We start from the raw sequence: 20107 nt of genomic DNA, 5'->3' as shown, positions 1-20107 counted from the left end.
TCAGGCAGAGCGTGGAGATGTGTGAGTGTGTGTGGGGGTGAGGGCTCTGGCTGGGGCCAGGATGAGGGATTTGGGGTACAGGAGGGGGCTCAGGCAGAGGCTGGGGTAGAGAAAGATGCAGACTCTGGGGTGAGGTCGGGGATGAGGTGTTTGGGGTGCAGGCTGTCCCAGGGCTGCAGTGGAGAGAGAGGACTCCCCCCAGCCCTCTCTCGCCACAGCAGCTCAGGGCTGGGGGAGAGGCGCCTTGCCCTGGCTGTGGCAGCTGCGGTGGGGCTGGGCCGGGCCGAGGGAGCAGCGCCTCTCCCCTGACCGCGGCAAGTCCAGGGCTGGTCCGTGCTGGGTCCGGCAGGGAGGGGTGCCTCTCACCACCACGGCAGGTCCATGCTGGGGGAGAGGCATCTCTCCCCATCACAGCCCTGAGCCCCTGTGTGGGGCTTAATACTGGCAGCTGCACAGCCGCACAGCTTAGAGGGATCTTAGGTGCGCGGTATCTCCCCTCCTGGAGCATTTTAACCTGAACCTGTTGACAGCAGGTTTAAAAAAAAAAAAAAAAGTAGTATTCAGGGAGTATATTTTTACATCATTTTGGTCCTTGCAGTGGGGATCTGATCCAGGTTTAGACAGCACAGAGAATGGAGAGAGAGAGAGAGAGAGAGAGACTTCTCTGAACTGCAGTATCTTCCCTCTCCCTTAAGCTGTACCACTAGTTATAAAAGTGGGGTTTCTAAAGAGAGCATGGAAAAGAACCTACTCAGTACTTTCAATAAGGTTTTCCTGTTGAAAAATCTATGCTTCTACAGCAGGTGCAGCTTCAACCCATTCATTTCTGAGTGAAGTGATACCATAGTCAGAACTTTTAGAGTAGCAGCCGTGTTAGTCTGCTCAAACAAATTTGTTAGTCTCTAAGGTGGCACAAATCCTCCTTTTTTATTGCATAGTTAGAACTAGCACCGATAGCATCACAGTTGGCTCCTTGAGCATCCTCAGCACTGTAAATCACAGTCCGAAGAGTGACTACAAAAATGGTAACTCCTTGCTCAGCAGCTCTGCACCCTGTGGGGACTCAGGGTCAGCTCTGGATTGTTTATTGACTAACAAAACTTACTCCTCTTAGCCCTGCAGAGCAAATTCAGCCAAGACAGAGGGAGCAGGATTCTATTGTAGCTCACACATCATTAACGAAATTGTTAAGTTCCAACGGCAAGGCCAAAATTCAGTTCCATTTAGATTGTCTGGTGTCTTGGAGCAAACGAGGGCAGGGTTTAGGATCCATGAGCCAGAAAGTATCCAGTGTGACACAAATTCCAGGTTAAGGTGCAGGGCAGGCAGCTAGAAAAAACACCTTTTGCTTGTAAGCTGAGCCCACAAATTCTGGAAATCATTGAGGCTCCGAACACATACAGCTCCAAAGCCTTTTTGCACAGACTCTTTGCAGAGTAGAACTTGTGCCTCTTTTGGGAACACACTATGTTTTAGATGAACTACATAAGTTCAGTCTTTCCCTCAAATTTATGTACTGGTGAAACTAAGCTCTTAGCACATGGTAGGTTACTGGCTCTGACTGCTCTGTTATTCTTTTCCATTGTATACGCAGTTTGAAGCTCTTCATGTCACTGTGCTTCCCTTCATATTGCACAGAAGAGATGTCTATGCAAAGCAAGATCTTGGCACAGCTTAATAAATTTCACAGCTCACAAGGTGGTACATTCAGTTAGAGTGGCAGGAGCACAGCAAGAGGTCATTGCAATCACCACTCCGATTAGATTCTCCTCTCCTACTTTTAAAGATCTAGTGTTCTTACTCATTGAAAGGTATCCCCAACAAGCCCTCTCTCTCCAGAGACTGCAGCAGGAAGTCAGGTCTACGGGGCTGTAATCTTGCCTGGCGGACCATGTTTCTGGGAAAACAACAACAAAAAAGTCAATTGCTAAGATCCCGGGGACTCCTGCCCGTGACTGAGGCAGCTTTACAAAATCCCCCCTCCCCAGTCATCCCCCTGCCCACCGAAAATGCACTCTCAGCATGAGATCACCAGCAAGGTTGGCAAGAGATTTATAGGAAGCAGCTTTCAGAAAGCACACAGTTCCCCTTTCCCATAAAGTCGGGGAGAGGACTGACCAATTTCAGCACAACTAAGACCTAGCACTGTGTGGCTTAGTGGCAGCTCTGGGACCTCACTGTGGTCAGATGAGTTTCATGGTGGTAATATTTCTGTCCTTGCACCACTTTGCAGGCATTCCTGTGTGAGCACCCGCTCAGAGACCACCAGGACCCCAATAATCCATTGCCATACAGTGAGGACGTTTCATTGGGAAGGCATTAAGATGGGCTGGGCTAATAATGGGCTGCCAAGGAAGAGTCACAAGTCCTTCCATTATTCATGGGCAGCTGTATACATTATGCAGCAGTTCTATTATAACTCAGCATTAACAGACATACGCTGCAGCATCAGGAGGGAAGGGGAAGTTGTGTGGAAATTCACAGCAGCCACTGTGGGATTTAAGAAATGAACTGAGCAATGCAATGCAAGAGTAATGCACGATGTGCTGAAACACTCACAGCTCACTGAGAACTGAATCGCCAGCAGCCAGGAGGAATGGCAAATCATCGCTCTTCATGGGCTGCGGCACAGAGCACAGAGTCACTGCTTTTGCTGCGTCTCCTCCTGCCCCAGGGTTGGCATCAGGCATGGGCATCTTAAACGTCACCCTCTTCTTCAGAGAAGGCAAAGAGCAGTGAGACTTGTCTAGGTTCCTGCCAAGAGCCTTTCGTTTCCACAACATGGCACAACGATACACGGTCTGGTGAAGGCTGTAGGCTGCCTGCCAAGCAGAAAGAACAGCAGGTCGTTTGATGGCTGAGAGTGGGGGGAAGCAACAGCATGCCACCCAGGAAGGAGGGTTTTCCAAGAAAGGGATGGGCTTGGAAAGTAGCTATGGATAACAGGATGGTGTCTGGCTGCTGGGTCTTGCCCACAAGCTCTGAGTCTAACTGATCGCCATATTTAAGGTCAGGAAGGAATCTTCCCTCAGGCCAGATTGGCAGAGACTCTGAAGGGTTTTCATCTTCCTTTGTAGCATGGGACACAGGTCACTTGCAAGTTTAAACTAGTGCCCATGGTGGATTCTCTGTAACTTTAAGTCTTTAAATTACGATTTGAGGACTTATGTAACTCAGCCAGAGGTTATAGGTATATTATCAGAGCAGGTGGGTGAAGGTCTGTGGCCTGCAATGTGCAAGAGGTCAGACTAGACCAGGGATGGCCAAGCTTACTGACCCTCTGTGCCACATACGACAATCTTCAGAAGTTCGAGAGCTGACGCGCATCTGCTGGGGCTCAGAGCTTCTGCCCAGTGGGAGGCACCTGCCAGGGCTCGGGGCTTCTGCCCCACTCCTGCTGAAGCCCCAAGCCCAGGCAGGTGTGCCCTGCAGGGCTGCAGCCCCTAAACTCCTCTTCCCACTGGGCAGAAGCCTCTACCCCACCACCCCGCTGCAAGGCAGAGATCCTGAGCTTCCCCCCAAAGTCTGGTAAGTGGAGAATGAGGGGGGGGGTCTCCATGAGCCACACTTTAACTGTAAAAGAGCCACTTGTGGCTCACGAGCCAAGGTTTGACCACCCCTGGACTAGATGATCATGAGGAGACTTTCTGGCATTAGAGTCTATCAGTTCTTGGTGCTGGAATCATGATCCTGGTCCTGGTCCTGTTGTGCTCCAGTATAGACAATTATCAGCCATCTCAGTGGCACCAAAACCAGTGAAACAGACCACACATTAGCACAGAGGAGTATGACCCCCTCTATCTTGAAAACTAGGAGCAGGCAGGGAAGCCTGGCCAGGGACAGGAGCAGGGGACCTTCCCTTACACTAGGCTTCATTCCCAAAGTAGCTGCAGGTACTATGGTCCCTGCAGCCACAAATATTTTACGTTGGTACCAACTTTTTCCTATCCTTTCCATGGATTTTTGTTTTTAAAACCATTTTCTAACACAATGGGGCTTTCAGCTTCCTAGAGCTATTCTGCTCCCAACCAACACAGACCCAGGACTCAGTGGCATTTCCAGACTCCCTTTGTGCAGTTGTAGCATAACCATCACGTTGGAAGGAGTCTAGTGAAGAACAGACTAGAACTAGGTTTGATGCAGCATCTTCCCAGGTATCCAAAATGCTTTATACTAATGCAGCCTCCCACAACACAATGATCCTGGCAGGCAGGCAGAGCTCTCACCTCGCTGTGCCCTGTGAGTAACTACTGGGCAGGTGTTGGTCATTTTCAAAGTGGCCTCTAAGAAAGGTTCCCAGGTGAACATAAGAACGGCCATACGGGGTCAGATCAAAGGTCCATCTAGCCTAGTATCCTGTCTTCCGACAGTGGCTAGTGCCAGGTGCCCCAGAGGGAATGAACAGAACAGGTAAACATCAAGTGATCCATTCCCTGTCGCCCATTCCCAGCTTTTGGCAAACAGAGGCTAGGGACACCAACCCTGCCCATCCTGACTAAAAGCCATTGATGGACCTATCCTCCATTAACTTATCTAGTTCTTTGGCCTTCACATTCTCTGGCAAGGAGTTCCACAAGTTGACTGTGCATTTGTGAAAAAATACTTCCTTTTGTTTGTTTTAAACCTGCTGCCTATTAATTTCATTTGGTGACCCTTAGTCCTTGTGTTATGAGGAGGAGTGAATAACACTTCCTTATTTACTTTCTCCACACCAGCCATGATTTTATGAACCTCTATCATATCCCTCCTTAGTCATCTCTTTTCCAAGCTGAAAAGTCCCAGTGCTATTAATCTCTCCTCATACAGAAGCCGTTCCATACCCCTAATAATTTTTGTTGCCCTTTCCTGAATTCTTTTCCAATTCCAATATATCTTTTTTGAGATGGGGCGACCACATCTGCATGCAGTATTCAAGATGTGGACGTACTATGGATTTAAATAGAGGCGATATGATATTTTAGGTCTTATTATCTATCCCTTTCTTAATGATGCCCAACATTCCGTTCGCATTTTTGACTGCTGCTGCAGACTGAGCGGATGTTTTCAGAGAACTACCTACAATGACTCCAAGATCTCTTTCTTGAGGGGTAACAGCTTATTTAGACCCCATCATTTTATATGTATAGTTGGGATTATGTTTTCCAGTGTGTACTACTTTGCATTTATCAGCACTGAATTTCATCTGCCATGTTGTTGCCCCCAGTCACCCAGTTTTGTAGCCCTTCGCAGTCTGCCTGGATCTTATCTCGAGTAGTTTTGTATCATCTGCAAATTTTGCCACCTCACAAAAGTGATCCCTTTTTCCAGATCATTTATGAATATGTTAACTAAGAGTAGACCCAGTACAGACCCTCCGGGGACATCATTATTACCTCTCTCCATTCTGAAAACTAACCATTTATTCCTACCCTTTGTTTCCTATCTTTTAACTAGTTACCAATCCATGAGAGGACTTTCCCTCTTATCCCATGACAGCTTACTTTGCTTAAGAGCCTTTGGTGAGGGACCTTGTCAAAGGCTTTCTGAAAATCTAAGTACACTATATCCATTGGATCCTCTTTGTCCACATACTTGTTGAGCCCCTCAAAGAATTCTAGTAGATTGGTGAGGCGTGATTTTCCTTTATAAAAACCATGTTGACTCTTCCCCAACAAATTATGTTAATCTATGTGTCTGACAATTTTCTTCTTTACCATTGTGTCAACCAGTTTGCCCGGTATTGAAGTCAGGCTTACCAGTCTGTAATTGCCGGGATGACCTCTGGAGCCCTTTTTAAAAATTGGTGTCACATTAGCTATCCTCCAGTCATTTGGTACAGAAGCTGACATAAATGATAGGTTACAAGCTACAGTTAGTAGTTCTGCAATTTCACATTTGAGTTCCTTCAGAACTCTTGGGTGAATGCCATCTCGTCCTGGTGACTTATTACTGTTTAGTTTACCAATTTGTTCCAAAACCTCCTCTAATGACACCTCAATCTGGGACAGTTCCTCAGATTTGCCACCTAAAAAGAATGGCTCAGGTTTGGGAATCTCCCTCACATCTTCATCCGTGAAGGCCGATGCAAAGAATTTTTAGTTTCTCCGCAATGCTCTTAACATCCTTGAGTGCTCCTTTAGCATCTCGATCGTCCAGTGGCCCCACTGGTTGTTTAGCAGGCTTCTTGATTCTGATGTACTTAAAAAAAAATGTTGCTATTACTTTTTGAGTCTTTGGCTAACTGTTCCTCAAATACTTTTTTGGCCTTCCTAACTGTATTTTTACACTTCATTTGCCAGTGTTTATGCTCCTTTCTATTTTCCTCACCAGGATTTAACTTCCACTTTTTAAAGGATGCCTTTTTGTCTTTCACTGCTTCTTTTACTTTGTTGGTTAGCCACAGTGGCACTTTTTTGGTTCTCTTACTATGTTTTTTAATTTGGGTATGCATTTAAGTTGAGCCTCTATTATGATGTCTCTAAAAAGTTTCCATGCAGCTTGCAGGGATTTCACTTTTGGTGCTGCACCTTTTAATTTCTGCTTAACTAACTTCCTCATTTTTGCATAGTCCCCCTTTCTGAAATTAAATACTACAGTGTTGGGCTGCTGTGGTGTTTTCCCCAACACAGGTATATTACATTTAATTATATTATGGTTGCTATTACCAAACAGTCCAGCTATATTCATGTCTTGGACCAGATCCTGTGCTCCACTTAGGACTAAATTAAGAATTGCCTCTCCCCTTGTGGGTTCCAAGACTAGCTGTTCCAAGAAGCAGTCACTTAAGGTTTCTCTCTGCATCCTGTCCTGAGGTGACATGTACCCAGTTGTTAAGAAAAAATTAGCACATGTGACTCCATTTTGGTTTGGGGCCCACCATTTTCCAAAAACAAGCACATCAAGCACCAGTAGCCGTGTTCCTTAGCTACTGCATTCCTGTGAAAATCCTCCTCCTTGTCTCCAGCCTGCCTTGACTCCAGTATCTGTTCTTTGTCAGTCCCTAAACTCCCTATCTCCTGGCCTTTGATGTGAGGCCTCCCATCCTGATAATAAAAGTTACTGATGCATGGCTTTAGGACCATGCTGTGTAATTAACATACTAGTTTAGCACAAGGAATGCACCAAGCAGGGATAGGTGGTAGATAAGAAAAGGGTTTGTTTATTGGCTAAGGTTTCCGATGCACGAGGGCAACATGCTTTGCTAAAAAGTATATAACCTTTGTATAATCTGTATTCGGAGTCCTCTCCTGGCTAGCAGGGGGGCACCAAGCTCGAGCGTAATAAACTTAGTGTCTTTTGGGAATTCTGCAGTTGTGGACTTTGTTTATGTGCCTCAGCCTAGATTCGAACTGTGCATGACCTATCAGGTATAATTTGCAGCATTTGTGTGCGTGTCCTACCAGGTGTAATTCGTAGCATTTGTGTGAGTGTCCTACCAGGTGTAATTCGTAGCAGTTGTGTGCGTGTCCTACCAGGTATAATTCGTAACACAGTCAATATGGGGATAGTTGAAATCCCCCATTATTATTGAGTTTTTTTTTTATTTTTATAGCCTCTCTAATCTCCCTGAGCATTTCACAGTCACTATCACCGTCCTGGTCAGGTGGTTGGTAATATATCCCTACCGCTATAGTCTTATTGTTAGAACATGGATTTCTATCCATAGAGATTCTATGGTACAGTTTGATTCATTTACGATTTTTAACTCATTGGATTCTACGCTTTCTTTCACATATAATGCCACTCCCCCACCAGCACGACCTGTTCTGTCCTTCCGATATATTTTGTACCCTGGTATTACCCTATTATATCAATATCCTCATTTAATACAAGGCACTCTAGTTCACCCATCTCATTATTTAGACTTCTAGCATTTGTATATAAGCACTTTAATAACTAATCACTTTTTAGCTGTAATTGAATGGAACTCCTTTTCGTTTGACTGTTTCTCATCAGATCCTACCTGTATTTTATCATTGTCCCCATCCTCTCCTCCTTACAGGACACAGAGAATCTCCATTAATAGATCCTACCCCAAGAGATGTCTCTGTCTGAACCACATGCTCCTATGCACCTGCCAGCTTTCCCCCAGCCTTTAGTTTAAAAACTGCTCTATGACCTTTTTAATGTTAAGTGCCAGCAATCTGGTTCCATTTTGGTGAAGGTAGAGCCCATCCTTCCTGTATATGCTCCCCCTTTCCCAAAAATTTCCTCAGTTCCTAATAAATCTAAACCCCTTCTCCCTACACCATTGTCTCATCCACGCACTGAGACCCAGCAGTTCTGCCTAAGTGGCCCTGCGCATGGAACTGGAAGCATTTCAGAGAATGCTACCATGGAGGTCCTGGACTTCAATCTCCTACCTAGCAGCACCTGTCTGAAGCATTACAGACCCCGCTGAGGGACAATGAGGTCTGCTGAGCGACGAGGACAGAGTGATACCTCTAGATCAGAGAAGCAATGAACTTAAAACCTGAAATCCCACCTCCTTTCAGGGCAGGTGTAGTGCCCAGGACAGAGCAATGATGTGAGTCTTGTTTACCTTCAGCTGGTGCTGGGCTTGAAGCTGCCCCCGGAACTGTTTCATGCCAGTCATGTATGTCAGGATTTGGGTCACACCCTCCTTCAACAGGCCAGCACGGTAAACCGCTACAGCTTTTTCAATGCGGCCTTTCTTCCGCTGCTGCTCCCGGGCAAACCCCAGCCAGGCATCAAACACCTGCAGTAAAGAGAAGGTACAGCAAGTTGCAAGAGCACAGCTACAAGAGTTACTCCTAGGCACCAAAAACTCCCCCTGCAGACCACAAGTACCTTCACAGGACAGTAACATCCAGATATGTATCATGGCTAGTTTCTGTTCTAAAGGATTGGGGGATGGGGTGAGGAAATGAGCTGGAGTTAGACAGAGGAGTCTCAGGCCAATAGTTTTTATCAGAGCCAGGGACCCAAGATATCCAGAACCTCAGAGCAGCACAGGGAGCTCTGAGGATGAAACAAAGAGGGGAAGGTGCTCCCTGGCCCATCTGCCCAGTAGAGCTGACCCCATATGCATACACAGTGCAGATCCCGAAGTGCACATTATACACACCTTACCTTCCCCTTCAGCGAAAGTGACCAATGCCACAGTGCCCGCACTGTCTCCTGCCGATCCCATTGCTTCTGCGCCAGCTGTTGGCAAAACAAATCACACAGCGCCTGGTTCAGTGGATAGGCATTTATGTGCTATATCCCAGAGATCCCAGCAGATGAAATAGTGATGTGATTTACGGAGGTGATGGAGATTGTAGTGGGAGAATGCATCAGCTCCCTGTGCCTTCTACTCCTTCGTAAGGGTCACACATACTGCACATAAGCTCAAGGAAAGGCCCCGCCTATGGAGCGGCTGAAAGGCATTACCTTTCAGTTTTGAAAGCAAAAGGATTAAATCTTTAGCCTGCAGGGCTGCCTCCCGTCACGCAAAGACATTTCCACTGGCCACAAGAAAGAGCTGCTGAATATCATTCATTGGGGGTGGCTTTTTCTTTTAACACTGCCCACCCTTGCACACTGCAACCTGACACAGACACCCAGTGCATGTGGGTGATGGGGATTTCACTGAACTCCATCCCTTTTCTTTAGGCTGAGAGGGTTACCCTAAGGCCACAGGAATGGGTGTACCTCATGCTAATGGAGCCACCAGCCCAGATGATATAAGCTTGATATAAGATGATATAAGGATACAAGCTTCCTTACTCCCTGTCAAGGTTCCTCCCCCACTCTGAACTCTAGGGTACAGATGTGGGGACCTGCATGAAAAACCTCCTAAGCTTATCTTTACCAGCTTAGGTCAAAACTTCCCCAAGGTACAAAATATTCCACCCTTTGTCCTTGGATTGGCCGCTACCACCACCAAACAAATACTGGTGACTGGGGAAGAGCTGTTTGGACACGTCTTTCCCCCCAAAATACTTCCCAAAACCTTGCTCCCCACTTTCTGGACAAGGTTTGGTAAAAAGCGTCACCAATTTGCCTAGGTGACTACAGACCCAAACCCTTGGATCTGAGAACAATGAAAAAGCATTCCGTTTTCTTACAAGAAGATTTTTAATAGAAATAGAAGTAAATAGAAATAAAGAAATCCCCCCTGTAAAATCAGGATGGTAATTACCTTACAGGGTAATTAGATTCAAAAACATAGAGAACCCCTCTAGGCAAAACCTTAAGTTACAAAAAAGATACACAGACAGAAATAGTTATTCTATTCAGCACAATTCTTTTCTCAGCCATTTAAAGAAATCATAATCTAACACATACCTAGCTAGATTACTTACTAAAAGTTCTAAGACTCCATTACTGGTCTATTCCCGGCAGAAAACCAGCATATAGACAGACACACAGACCCTTTGTTTCTCCCCCTCCTCCCAGCATTTGAAAGTATCTTGTCTCCTCATTGGTCATTTTGGTCAGGTGCCAGCGAGGTTACCTTTAGCTTCTTAACCCTTTACAGGTGAGAGGAGCTTTCCCCTGGCCAGGAAGGGTTTCAAAGGGGTTTACCCTTCCCTTTATATTTATGACACTCCCCCCTCTGTATTTCAGTGCAGCAGATGGAGTCTGAAGGAGAAAGTTGGACAGGACCAGCAGGAGGCTCAGTGCCTGTCTCTGTGGGATAGTTCCTCACCTGTCTCTTCCAGCAAGAAAAGAAGGTAAAGCAGAGTCTCTGAGCCATCAGCTGGCCTCCCCGTCTCTGCAGGAGCTGTCAGGGAATCAGCATAATAAGTCACACTGACAGACACACACCACTTATCTGGGCCAGCTGGCAGGAAAGCAGAACATGGACCCCACCCATAGTCACCTTTCATTAGCATTAATGACAGCCAGACATCATCAATATGACAGCGCTCAACAGTCCATCCTTCAGCAAATATGCCTGAGCCCAGCAAGGATTTCCCTCACCAACAGCCCACATAGGGCAATCCCAGCCCTTCCCAATCTCCCCTCCCAAATGAGAATGCTCTCCACCCCCTTCTCTCGAGGATTTTTTGCTGTGACAGGTGATTCACAGAGATGCCACTCCTCCATGTTACACAAGGCTCCCACTGCTCTCCAGCTTAGACAGCGGAAATGAACTCTGTCTATGAAAGTGCTCCTCTAGAGGGGCATCTGCTGTGGAGAGGGCTTTCTCCTTCAGACTAGAGCTTTCACCTCCCATGTTCCCTGCTCTTTCTTACCATCTTCCTTATGCACTGCAGATGGTACTGCTTCCACTTTATCAGGCACTCTCGCAGCAGTTGCCTCTGGTGGTGCTGAGCTGCAGTGTCTAGCTGGACTCTCAGCACCAAGGACCTTGTGGTGAATTCCTTCCAGTGAAGAAACGTGGCCCGTAAATACACTGTTAAGAGAAGAAGACATGAACCAAGGAACCAGCAGAATGCCCATTTCTATCTCAGTCAGGAACACCCAAGAAATCAGCTCTTTAGTCTCCAGGTTTGTATGACAATTATTTCTCAGTGCCTACTATAGTATTTCACCTGGAAGGAAGGATGGTCTTGTGGTGAAGGCATAGTATGGGGAGTCAGGAGACCTGCAATATCTTTCCAGCTCTGCCAACAACTTTAGTTGTGACCTTAGACAAGTAACTTGACCTTTCTGTGCCTCAGTTTCCTCACCTGGAAAATGGGGATAATACCACCTCCCTCCTGTAAGGGGGAGGGGAAGGGGGACTGTGACATTAAGTCACAAACGTATGAAGGATTCCGTGAGTCTTGGATGGAAAGCATTATTAATTCTAGTTACTTTTAATTAGGGCTGTCAAGCAATTAAAAAAATTAATGGTGATTATTCGCACTGTTAAACAACAAAATACCATTTATTTAAATATTTCTGGATGTTTTCTTCATTTTCAAATATATTGATTTCAGTTACAACCCAGAATATAAAGTGTACAGTGCTCCCTTTATATTATTATTTTTGATTACAAATATTTCTGCTATAAAAACCAAAAGAAATAGTGTTTTTCAATTCACCTCATACAAGTACTGTAATGCAATCTCTTTATCATGGAAGTTGAACTTATAAATGTAGAATTATGTAAAAAAAATAAAAACTGCAATCAAAAATAAAACAATGTAAAACGTTAGAGCCTACGAGTTCACTCAGTCCTACTTCTTCTTCAGCCAGTCACTCAGACAAACAAGTTTGTTTACATTGACAGGAGATACTGCTGCTCCCTTCTTGTTTACAATGTCACCTGAAAGTTAGAACAGATGTTCTCATGGCACTGTTGTAGCCAGCATTGCAAGATATTTATGTGTCTGATGTGCTAAAGATTCATATGTCCCTTCATGCTTCAACCACCATTCCAGTGGACATACGTCCATGCAGATGATGGGTTCTGCTCGATAACGATCCAAAGCAGTGCAGACCAACGCATGTTCACTTTCATCATCTGAGTCAGATGCTACCAGCAGAAGGTTGATTTTCTTTTTTGGTGTTTTGGGTTCTGTAGTGTCTGCATCCAAGTGTTGCTCTTTTAAGATTTCTGAAAGCATGCTCTACACCTCGTCCCTCTCAGAATTTGGAAAGCACTTCACATTCTTAAACCTTGGGTCGAATGCTGTAGCTATCTTTAGAAACATCACATTGGTACCTTCTTTGCGTTTTGATAAATCTGCAGTGAAAGTGTTCTTAAAACGAACAACACGTGCTGAGTCATCATCCAAGACTGCTATAATACGAAATACATGGCAGAATGTAGGTAAAACAGACCAGGAGACATTCTATTCTCCCCCAAGGAGTTCAGTTAAAATGTAATTAACACATTTATTTTTTAAACAGCATCATCAGCGTGGAAGCACGTCCTCTGGAATGGTAGCTGAAGCATGAAGGGGCATATGAATGTTTAGCAGATTTGGCACATAAATACCTTGCAATGCCAGCTACAAAAGTGCCATGCGAACGCCTGTTCTCACTTTCAGGTGACATTGTAAATAAGAAGTGGGCAGCATTATCTCCCGTAAAGGTAAACAAATTTGTTTGTCTTAGTGATTGGCTGAACAAGAAGTAGGACTGAGAGGTCTTGTAGGCTCTAAAGTTTTACATTGCTTTGTTCTTGAGTGCAGTTATGTAACAAAAAAATTCTACATTTGTAAGTTGCACTTTCATGATACAGAGATTGCATTATGGTACTTGTATGAGGTGAACTGAAAAATATTATTTCTTTTATCATTTTTACAGTGCAAATATTTGTAATAAAATAATAATATAAAGTGAGCACTGTACACTTTGTATTCTGTGTTGTAATTTAAATCAATATAATTTTTTTAATCGTGATTAATTTTTTGAGCTAATCACGTAAGTTAACTGCGATTAATCAACAGGCCTACTTTTAATCAAGATTTGCCTGAACCTCTTGGTATTTGTATGGCCCTCATCACTGTATTATTTGAGCTTCTCACAATCATTAATGGATTTTATCTTGACAACACCCCTGTGAGGAGGAAGTGTTACAAGTATTTTACAGATGAAGAACTGATGCTCAGGGCTGATTTAGTGACTGGCCCAAGATCATACAAAAAGCCTGTGGCAAACTGCTTGAATCCTGGGCCAATGCCCTATCCAGTAGGCCATCCCTCCTACCCTAGGAAGGATTTCTTAATTTGTACACAGCTAGTCAACCCATAAACACACATTATACTGCAGGAAACCCTGTAGAACGTCACTACCACACAGTCCTCATGGCAGAGCCAGTTCATCTCATCTATGCAGAGATGAGTTGCCTTACAGAGATGTGTGCTTCTCTGATTCACACACCAATGAATTAGTGTCAGAATTCATGCAACAAAGCCACACGCTGCTCTAACACAGTGACCAGGTCCTTTGGAGAGTGCTTTACACTCCTCATCCCCGAGGCTCACCCATATCCAAACACCTCCTGGCCTGCCTCAGAGCTGCTGCCTTCTGCTGCCGGCAGTACACTCGCAAACAGGTAGTGTCCCTCCACTGGAGTAGCACCTAGGGAGTTAGAGCAGAGAGACAGGATACAAACTAATACAGCAGTACTCTCTGGAGGTTAGAATTGAAGTCATGTGCCCCACATTACCAGTATCACAAACACACCCTGTCACCCCATCACACAAGCCAACTGCAGCAGGTGTGAGAAAACCCGCCACTAATGGAAATTCTGTGCCCCCAGAGCAGGGTTTCTAAGAGCAGCCATTTGACCCGTATCCCCTTTGCATTTCTTGAAGGTGTTTTCCTCCACACAGACAAAGCTGCCATGCTATTCCCTTCCGGGAAATGGGATAGCGAAAAGCTGTGGACTCCCTCACAGCCAGTGCCTGCAGAGACTCCTGCTGAGATAGGCTGGGACTCAGAGCAGCGAGTTCCCCGGCTTCTGCATCCTTCTTTGTAGTGCCTCCTACGGGAAGCTGTAAGCTTCCCCCGACTAAGTACTACTGTACTATTCCCTGAAGTGACTCCTGCCTAGACTGGTTCTACTTCCTTGCTAAAATAGCCTCCAAGTCCCCTACGCAGATCCCACCTTTGAGAGAGTTGATCTCCTGTAGTGCAGTTCTGCCTGTACAGCTTTCTTAGCTTCACCCACAAGGGCAACAGTATTTTCTCTCCAGATACTCAGCACCTGTCTAAGGACAAAGTGGGAAACAAAAACCTAGAGATCAAGAGTGATTTTCACCACATACTTTTCCCCACCTCTTGGAAGCTGGCTCGACCTTTGGCACCTTTCCATTCATGGAGAGGAACCCAAAAAAATTGCTGCATCCACAAACCCACCTTTGTTTCTAGTGTCTTAAACATAGCCAAGCACCTGACATCATGCCCACAAGTGCAGCCAGGCACTGACAAAACAGCAGCAAAACACATTTCCCAGTTGGTACAAAAAACTGAAGTGACTGCAATTAATGCAGGGTGACCAATGCCCTTCCTGGGCCTACCACCTGTAAGAAACAAGACAAACTATATCTGCCCCAAGCGCACCATCACTTTAAGTTCATAGCAGAGCCCATCCACTGCAAGGGCAGGATGTAGTTTACCAGCCAGTATGTTTATTGGGGTCTGATCCTACGTTTGTTCCGAGTTGTGGCTCCAGCAGGCACCACAAGAACAGTTCTGCCATAAGGAGAAGGCTTTGAAACTGGACAAAAGATGTTTTAAAAGATTGATGCATAATGGGCAAAGTCATCCAGGGATTTCTTGATGCCAACTGGCACAAAGAGGGATCTGCTGGGATATATGCACAATAGCTCATCAAATGGTGTCATATGAAAGCTCTACTGAGAGCCAATAGCGCTCTGGTCGTCATTGCAAAACTTATGTAAGGATAATATTTAAGGAGTTATGTATCTCTACTGAAAATAATGTTCTTAAGATCTTGAGTTAAGGCACCAGGAGGTGACATAACTCGGAGATGTTCCTTTCAGGCAGGAGGCAGCAGACACTTATCTCCCTGCCTGGTCATTTGTATACTGTATGCCTCACACTCTATGCCTATTTGCATACTGAGCCACAGGCAAAAGAAGAGATTGTGAAATCTACAAGAAAGGAAATGTACAAGATGAAACAAACAGTGGGGAGAAGAGGTGGTCCTGTTCATGAATAAAGACAAAGGATGGGACTGGTATGTGTTTGGGGGTGGGGGGAATACACTAGTTCCTTCCCTAGGAGGCAAGCTGACAGTGTGTGTCATGAAAGGAAGGTCACAGCCAACCTGGCTGTGAAGCACTGCAAGGATAAGCGTTACTCTACAAGACATTAGAGCATCTAGTTAATTAACTCTAACATCTAGAACGTTATGATTTTAGTTCATACATAACCATTTGTTTCCAATACTTCTACTTACTATTATTTCAGTCTCTATGCTTTGTTAAATAAACGTACACTTGTTTTTACTATAAACATATCTAAGTGCTAGTGTGTTCAGAGGAGCGGTGATCTGAGGTGGAACTGATAAACTGAGGTTTACTGTTTCGTTGGAAGCAGCAAATCTGTCAATACTGTGAGTGTACAGTGCACCAGGGGCTGGACATACCGGGGAGACAATTAGAGGGCTCAAGGGTTGGAGTGCACCCATTGCTAGCCTGTAGAGAGACAGAGGGGCTGGTGGAGCCTAGAAGGGAGTGTTCATGTTGCCCATGGAGCTGGGCAGCTGACCCTTGAGAGGCACAGGCAAGGTTTCCGCATGCTAAAAGCAGGTGGTAGTGAGGTGGCTCACTACGTGAGTATCCACAAGAAGGTCACGGCCAGCATCCAGTCCAATGAGAATGTTTCCATTCCTTTTAGTTCGGCTGAGATGCAGAAAAACAGTGAAGCAAGGGAGAGTTAGTTCTCAGTGTCAAAAGCTCAGGGATTAGTGAATGTGTCAGTCAAGGAGGCCTGGGGCAACTCCTTCTTTCTAGAGTTGCACGGAGAGAGACAGGCTTACCGCAACAGTGCCCTGTTATGCTCCTCCTCCTTTTCATCGACTTGGCGTAGAATGCACTGTATGTTTTGCTGATAACTCTGCAAAGAAAGCAGTGCTGAAGTGAGACTTCCCCCAGCTGTTAGGAACACTATGGTGAGGAGTTTTCTGGGGAACTCTCAGCAGCAGCTGTCCAGGAGCAGATGCAGAAGCTGCAGCCACCAGAGTTTAGCACTTCTCTTGTTACTGTCAATAGCAATTATACATTAGCAACATGGGTTTTGCCATCCTGAGTAACTGGCAGCTATCTACATATATACAGCCACACAAGTCAGACCTCGGACCCGTGTACTCCAGAAACACAGGATTCCACCAATGGAGCTCAAGGGAGACACTCCAGGAGCGGTAGCAGCATCAGGCCTTATACTCTGTGTGGGTTCTAAAGTCAAACACAAATGCAGATATGGCATTCCCTCCTCAGGGTGGAGGGTGCAGACACAGCAAGCTTGAGAAACAAAACAAACATAATCCTCCTACCTTCCAGGCAGCCAAGACCCTGGCCAGCAGTGAGTGCTGATAATACATGTCTGCTTGCACCAATGTCTTCCACTTCTTAGACTGATGTCCCACATACTACAAGCAAAAAAGAAAATCAGACTGTGTGGGAAGCGAAAGAGAAGAAGAGTTACCCGCCTACAATCCCCAACCTCCAAGGAAGCATCACTCCTATAGAGCAGCATAACAGGGTCTTACCTGAACTGGCACCAGACCCTGCTGCCTCAGTTTCCCCCTTCAGGTTCTCAAACTGTCCCCTGGGCTCTTGTGCAAGTTAAACAACGCCCCTTCTTGGAGGCTCGTCTATTAAAACAGTTCCAATCTCACCTGAAACCAGACCCACACTGTCCCCCACTCCAGTTTCTTAAGCCCTTTGCTGGGCTCAACTGCTCATTCCAAAACACAGGTTCTGCTGCATGGTATTTCCTCAAGTGTCTTCTTCTCAAGACTGTTGTTCCCCTTACAGCATCTGCTCCCACCTGTCACTGCAGGTCACTTCAGTCAGGCCTTTCCCTATGGCTAGTATGGAGATTCCTTCCCCTCCTCCTCTTTGACCCTGGTCCCCTCTAGATCCACTGAGGGCACTTCCCTGATGGTCTGTCTCCCAGTTACCCTTGTATTGGGGCTTCAGATCCCAGTTCACTCTCGGATTCCCCTGAGCAGGAGAGCTCTGCCAGGCCTACTCCAGACTCTGCTTATCTCTGGAGAAACTTCCCCATGGCCTTTCCTAGCCCCAACCTTCTCTCTGACAGAGAATCTCTCATAGGAAGCTACAGACTACTGTCACATGATGCCTGGTCTCATCACCCAACCACCATAGAATCATAGAATATCAGGGTTGGAAGGGACCCCTGAAGGTCATCTAGTCCAACCCCCCGCTCGAAGCAGGACCAATTCCCAGTTAAATCACCCCAGCCAGGGCTTTGTCAAGCCTGACCTTAAAAACCTCTAAGGAAGGAGATTCTACCACCTCCCTAGGTAACGCATTCCAGTGTTTCACCACCCTCCTAGCGAAAAAGTTTTTCCTAATATCCAATCTAAACCTCCCCCACTGCAACTTGAGACCACTACTCCTCGTTCTGTCATCTGCTACCATTGAGAACAGTCTAGAGCCATCCTCTTTGGAACCCCCTTTCAGGTAGTTGAAAGCAGCTATCCAATCCCCCCTCATTCTTCTCTTCTGCAGGCTAAACAATCCCAGCTCCCTCAGCCTCTCCTCATAAGTCATGTGTTCCAGTCCCCTAATCATTTTTGTTGCCCTTCGCTGGACTCTCTCCAATTTATCCACATCCTTCTTGTAGTGTGGGGCCCAAAACTGGACACAGTACTCCACATCAGGCCTCACCAATGTCGAATAGAGGGGAACGATCACGTCCCTCGATCTGCTCGCTATGCCCCTACTTATACATCCCAAAATGCTACTGGCCTTCTTGGCAACAAAGGCACACTGCTGACTCATATCCAGCTTCTCGTCCACTGTCACCCCTAGGTCCTTTTCTGCAGAACTGCTGCCTAGCCATTCAGTCCCTAGTCTGTAGCGGTGCATTGGATTCTTCCATCCTAAGTGCAGGACCCTGCACTTATCCTTATTGAACCTCATCAGATTTCTTTTGGCCCAATCCTCCAATTTGTCTAGGTCCTTCTGTATCATATCCCTCCCCTCCAGCGTATCTACCACTCCTCCCAGTTTAGTATCATCCGCAAATTTGCTGAGAGTGCAATCCACACCATCCTCCAGATCATTTATGAAGATATTGAACAAAACCGGCCCCAGGACCGACCCTTGGGGCACTCCACTTGATACCGGCTGCCAACTAGACATGGAGCCATTGATCACTACCCGTTGAGCCCGACAATCTAGCCAGCTTTCTACCCACCTTATAGTGCATTCATCCAGCCCATACTTCCTTAACTTGCTGACAAGAATACTGTGGGAGACCGTGTCAAAAGCTTTGCTAAAGTCAAGAAACAATACATCCACTGCTTTCCCTTCATCCACAGAACCAGTAATCTCATCATAAAAGGCGATTAGATTAGTCAGGCATGACCTTCCCTTGGTGAATCCATGCTGGCTGTTCCTGATCACTTTCCCCTCATGCAAGTGCATCAGGATTGATTCTTTGAGGACCTGCTCCATGATTTTTCCAGGGACTGAGGTGAGGCTGACTGGCCTGTAGTTCCCAGAATCCTCCTTCTTCCCTTTTTTAAAGATTTAAACCAAATGTAAATCTAATACTGTGATCTAATGACAAGGCATATGTAGGGCAGAGCCCTAATAAATTAAAGGTCCAGCCCTCCCCCCAGGACGTATGAGATACACCTCATTAGCATTAACAATGGAGCTGCAGAGTACTCAGATGACAGGATTTATTTCATAATATAAGGGTAATTTAGGGAAAAGGGACCCTGCAATCAGATTGTTCAAAAGAAGGGAAGTGCAGTGTTGACTTTGTTCCCCTCACATGAAGAACACTCAGATCTCTGACTTCCTTATGGCTTACTTTGGTGCCAGAGACTAGCTCTAATAGGAAATGCAGTTAACAAGACAACAGAAACCCCACTCCCGCCTGTGACCCTCAGCAACACAGGTCTGACAGCCCTGCTTCTCCAACCACTTGATCAGCAAATCCTTATATTCTGGGAAAAGGCTATTATCTCTGAGGCTGATATGCCAAACATCATCAATTCTTACTGTCTCAGTCAGCTGCTCCATATCAAGTGGCAGGACAAGATCAGAAACTAGGATATTCAATGCTGAACCCAGCAACCACCTTCATCAGCACTGGTTTGGTTTTGGTGGCTTTCTTGCTTTGCACATATTATAGGAATGAAAAAGCAAAAAATGTTGTGGTGCGTGTACCAAGGAATGCCGCTACAAGGCCGGCAATCCTGTGGCACCAAAAGCTTTGGTGGCATTACATGATTGCCAGTGATGGACATAAATTTAATCAGACCACCTTAAGCACCTTATCAGAGATTGATCCAGGTGGCACTCAATTTGCAAGTAGCCCATGAGCCTTTGGGATTTGCCATGAGGATGATGATCTGACCCTTTCCCACTCAATGTACCTGGTGCATGCTAATTGGGCTGCTACTTCCAGCCAGCAGTGTGTATTGTCCTAGAATGGTTGTAGCAGTGAGAGAGCACTAGGCTCCTGTACAGGGTGCACCAGGGTCCCC

The 20107-nt window shown here is 45.9% G+C and overlaps 1 protein-coding gene across 1 annotated transcript in view; it reads right to left on the bottom strand.

The window, feature by feature from the left end:
* SFI1 (SFI1 centrin binding protein) overlaps nucleotides 1–20107 on the bottom strand; it is a 50941-nt gene that overhangs the window by 7903 nt on the left and 22931 nt on the right. Inside the window, 10 exon segments of the mRNA XM_073313094.1 lie at nucleotides 1802–1897; nucleotides 2560–2822; nucleotides 8522–8698; nucleotides 9073–9147; nucleotides 10637–10711; nucleotides 11187–11347; nucleotides 13872–13968; nucleotides 14498–14600; nucleotides 16397–16473; nucleotides 16910–17005. Coding sequence (XP_073169195.1) covers nucleotides 1802–1897; nucleotides 2560–2822; nucleotides 8522–8698; nucleotides 9073–9147; nucleotides 10637–10711; nucleotides 11187–11347; nucleotides 13872–13968; nucleotides 14498–14600; nucleotides 16397–16473; nucleotides 16910–17005 — 1220 coding nt within the window.

This window comes from Lepidochelys kempii, chromosome 15, assembly GCF_965140265.1.
Source record: "Lepidochelys kempii isolate rLepKem1 chromosome 15, rLepKem1.hap2, whole genome shotgun sequence".
Taxonomy (NCBI): Eukaryota; Metazoa; Chordata; order Testudines; family Cheloniidae; genus Lepidochelys; species Lepidochelys kempii.
Note: the sequence above shows the minus strand (reverse complement) of the source record. Positions and strands in the feature narration are given on the sequence as shown.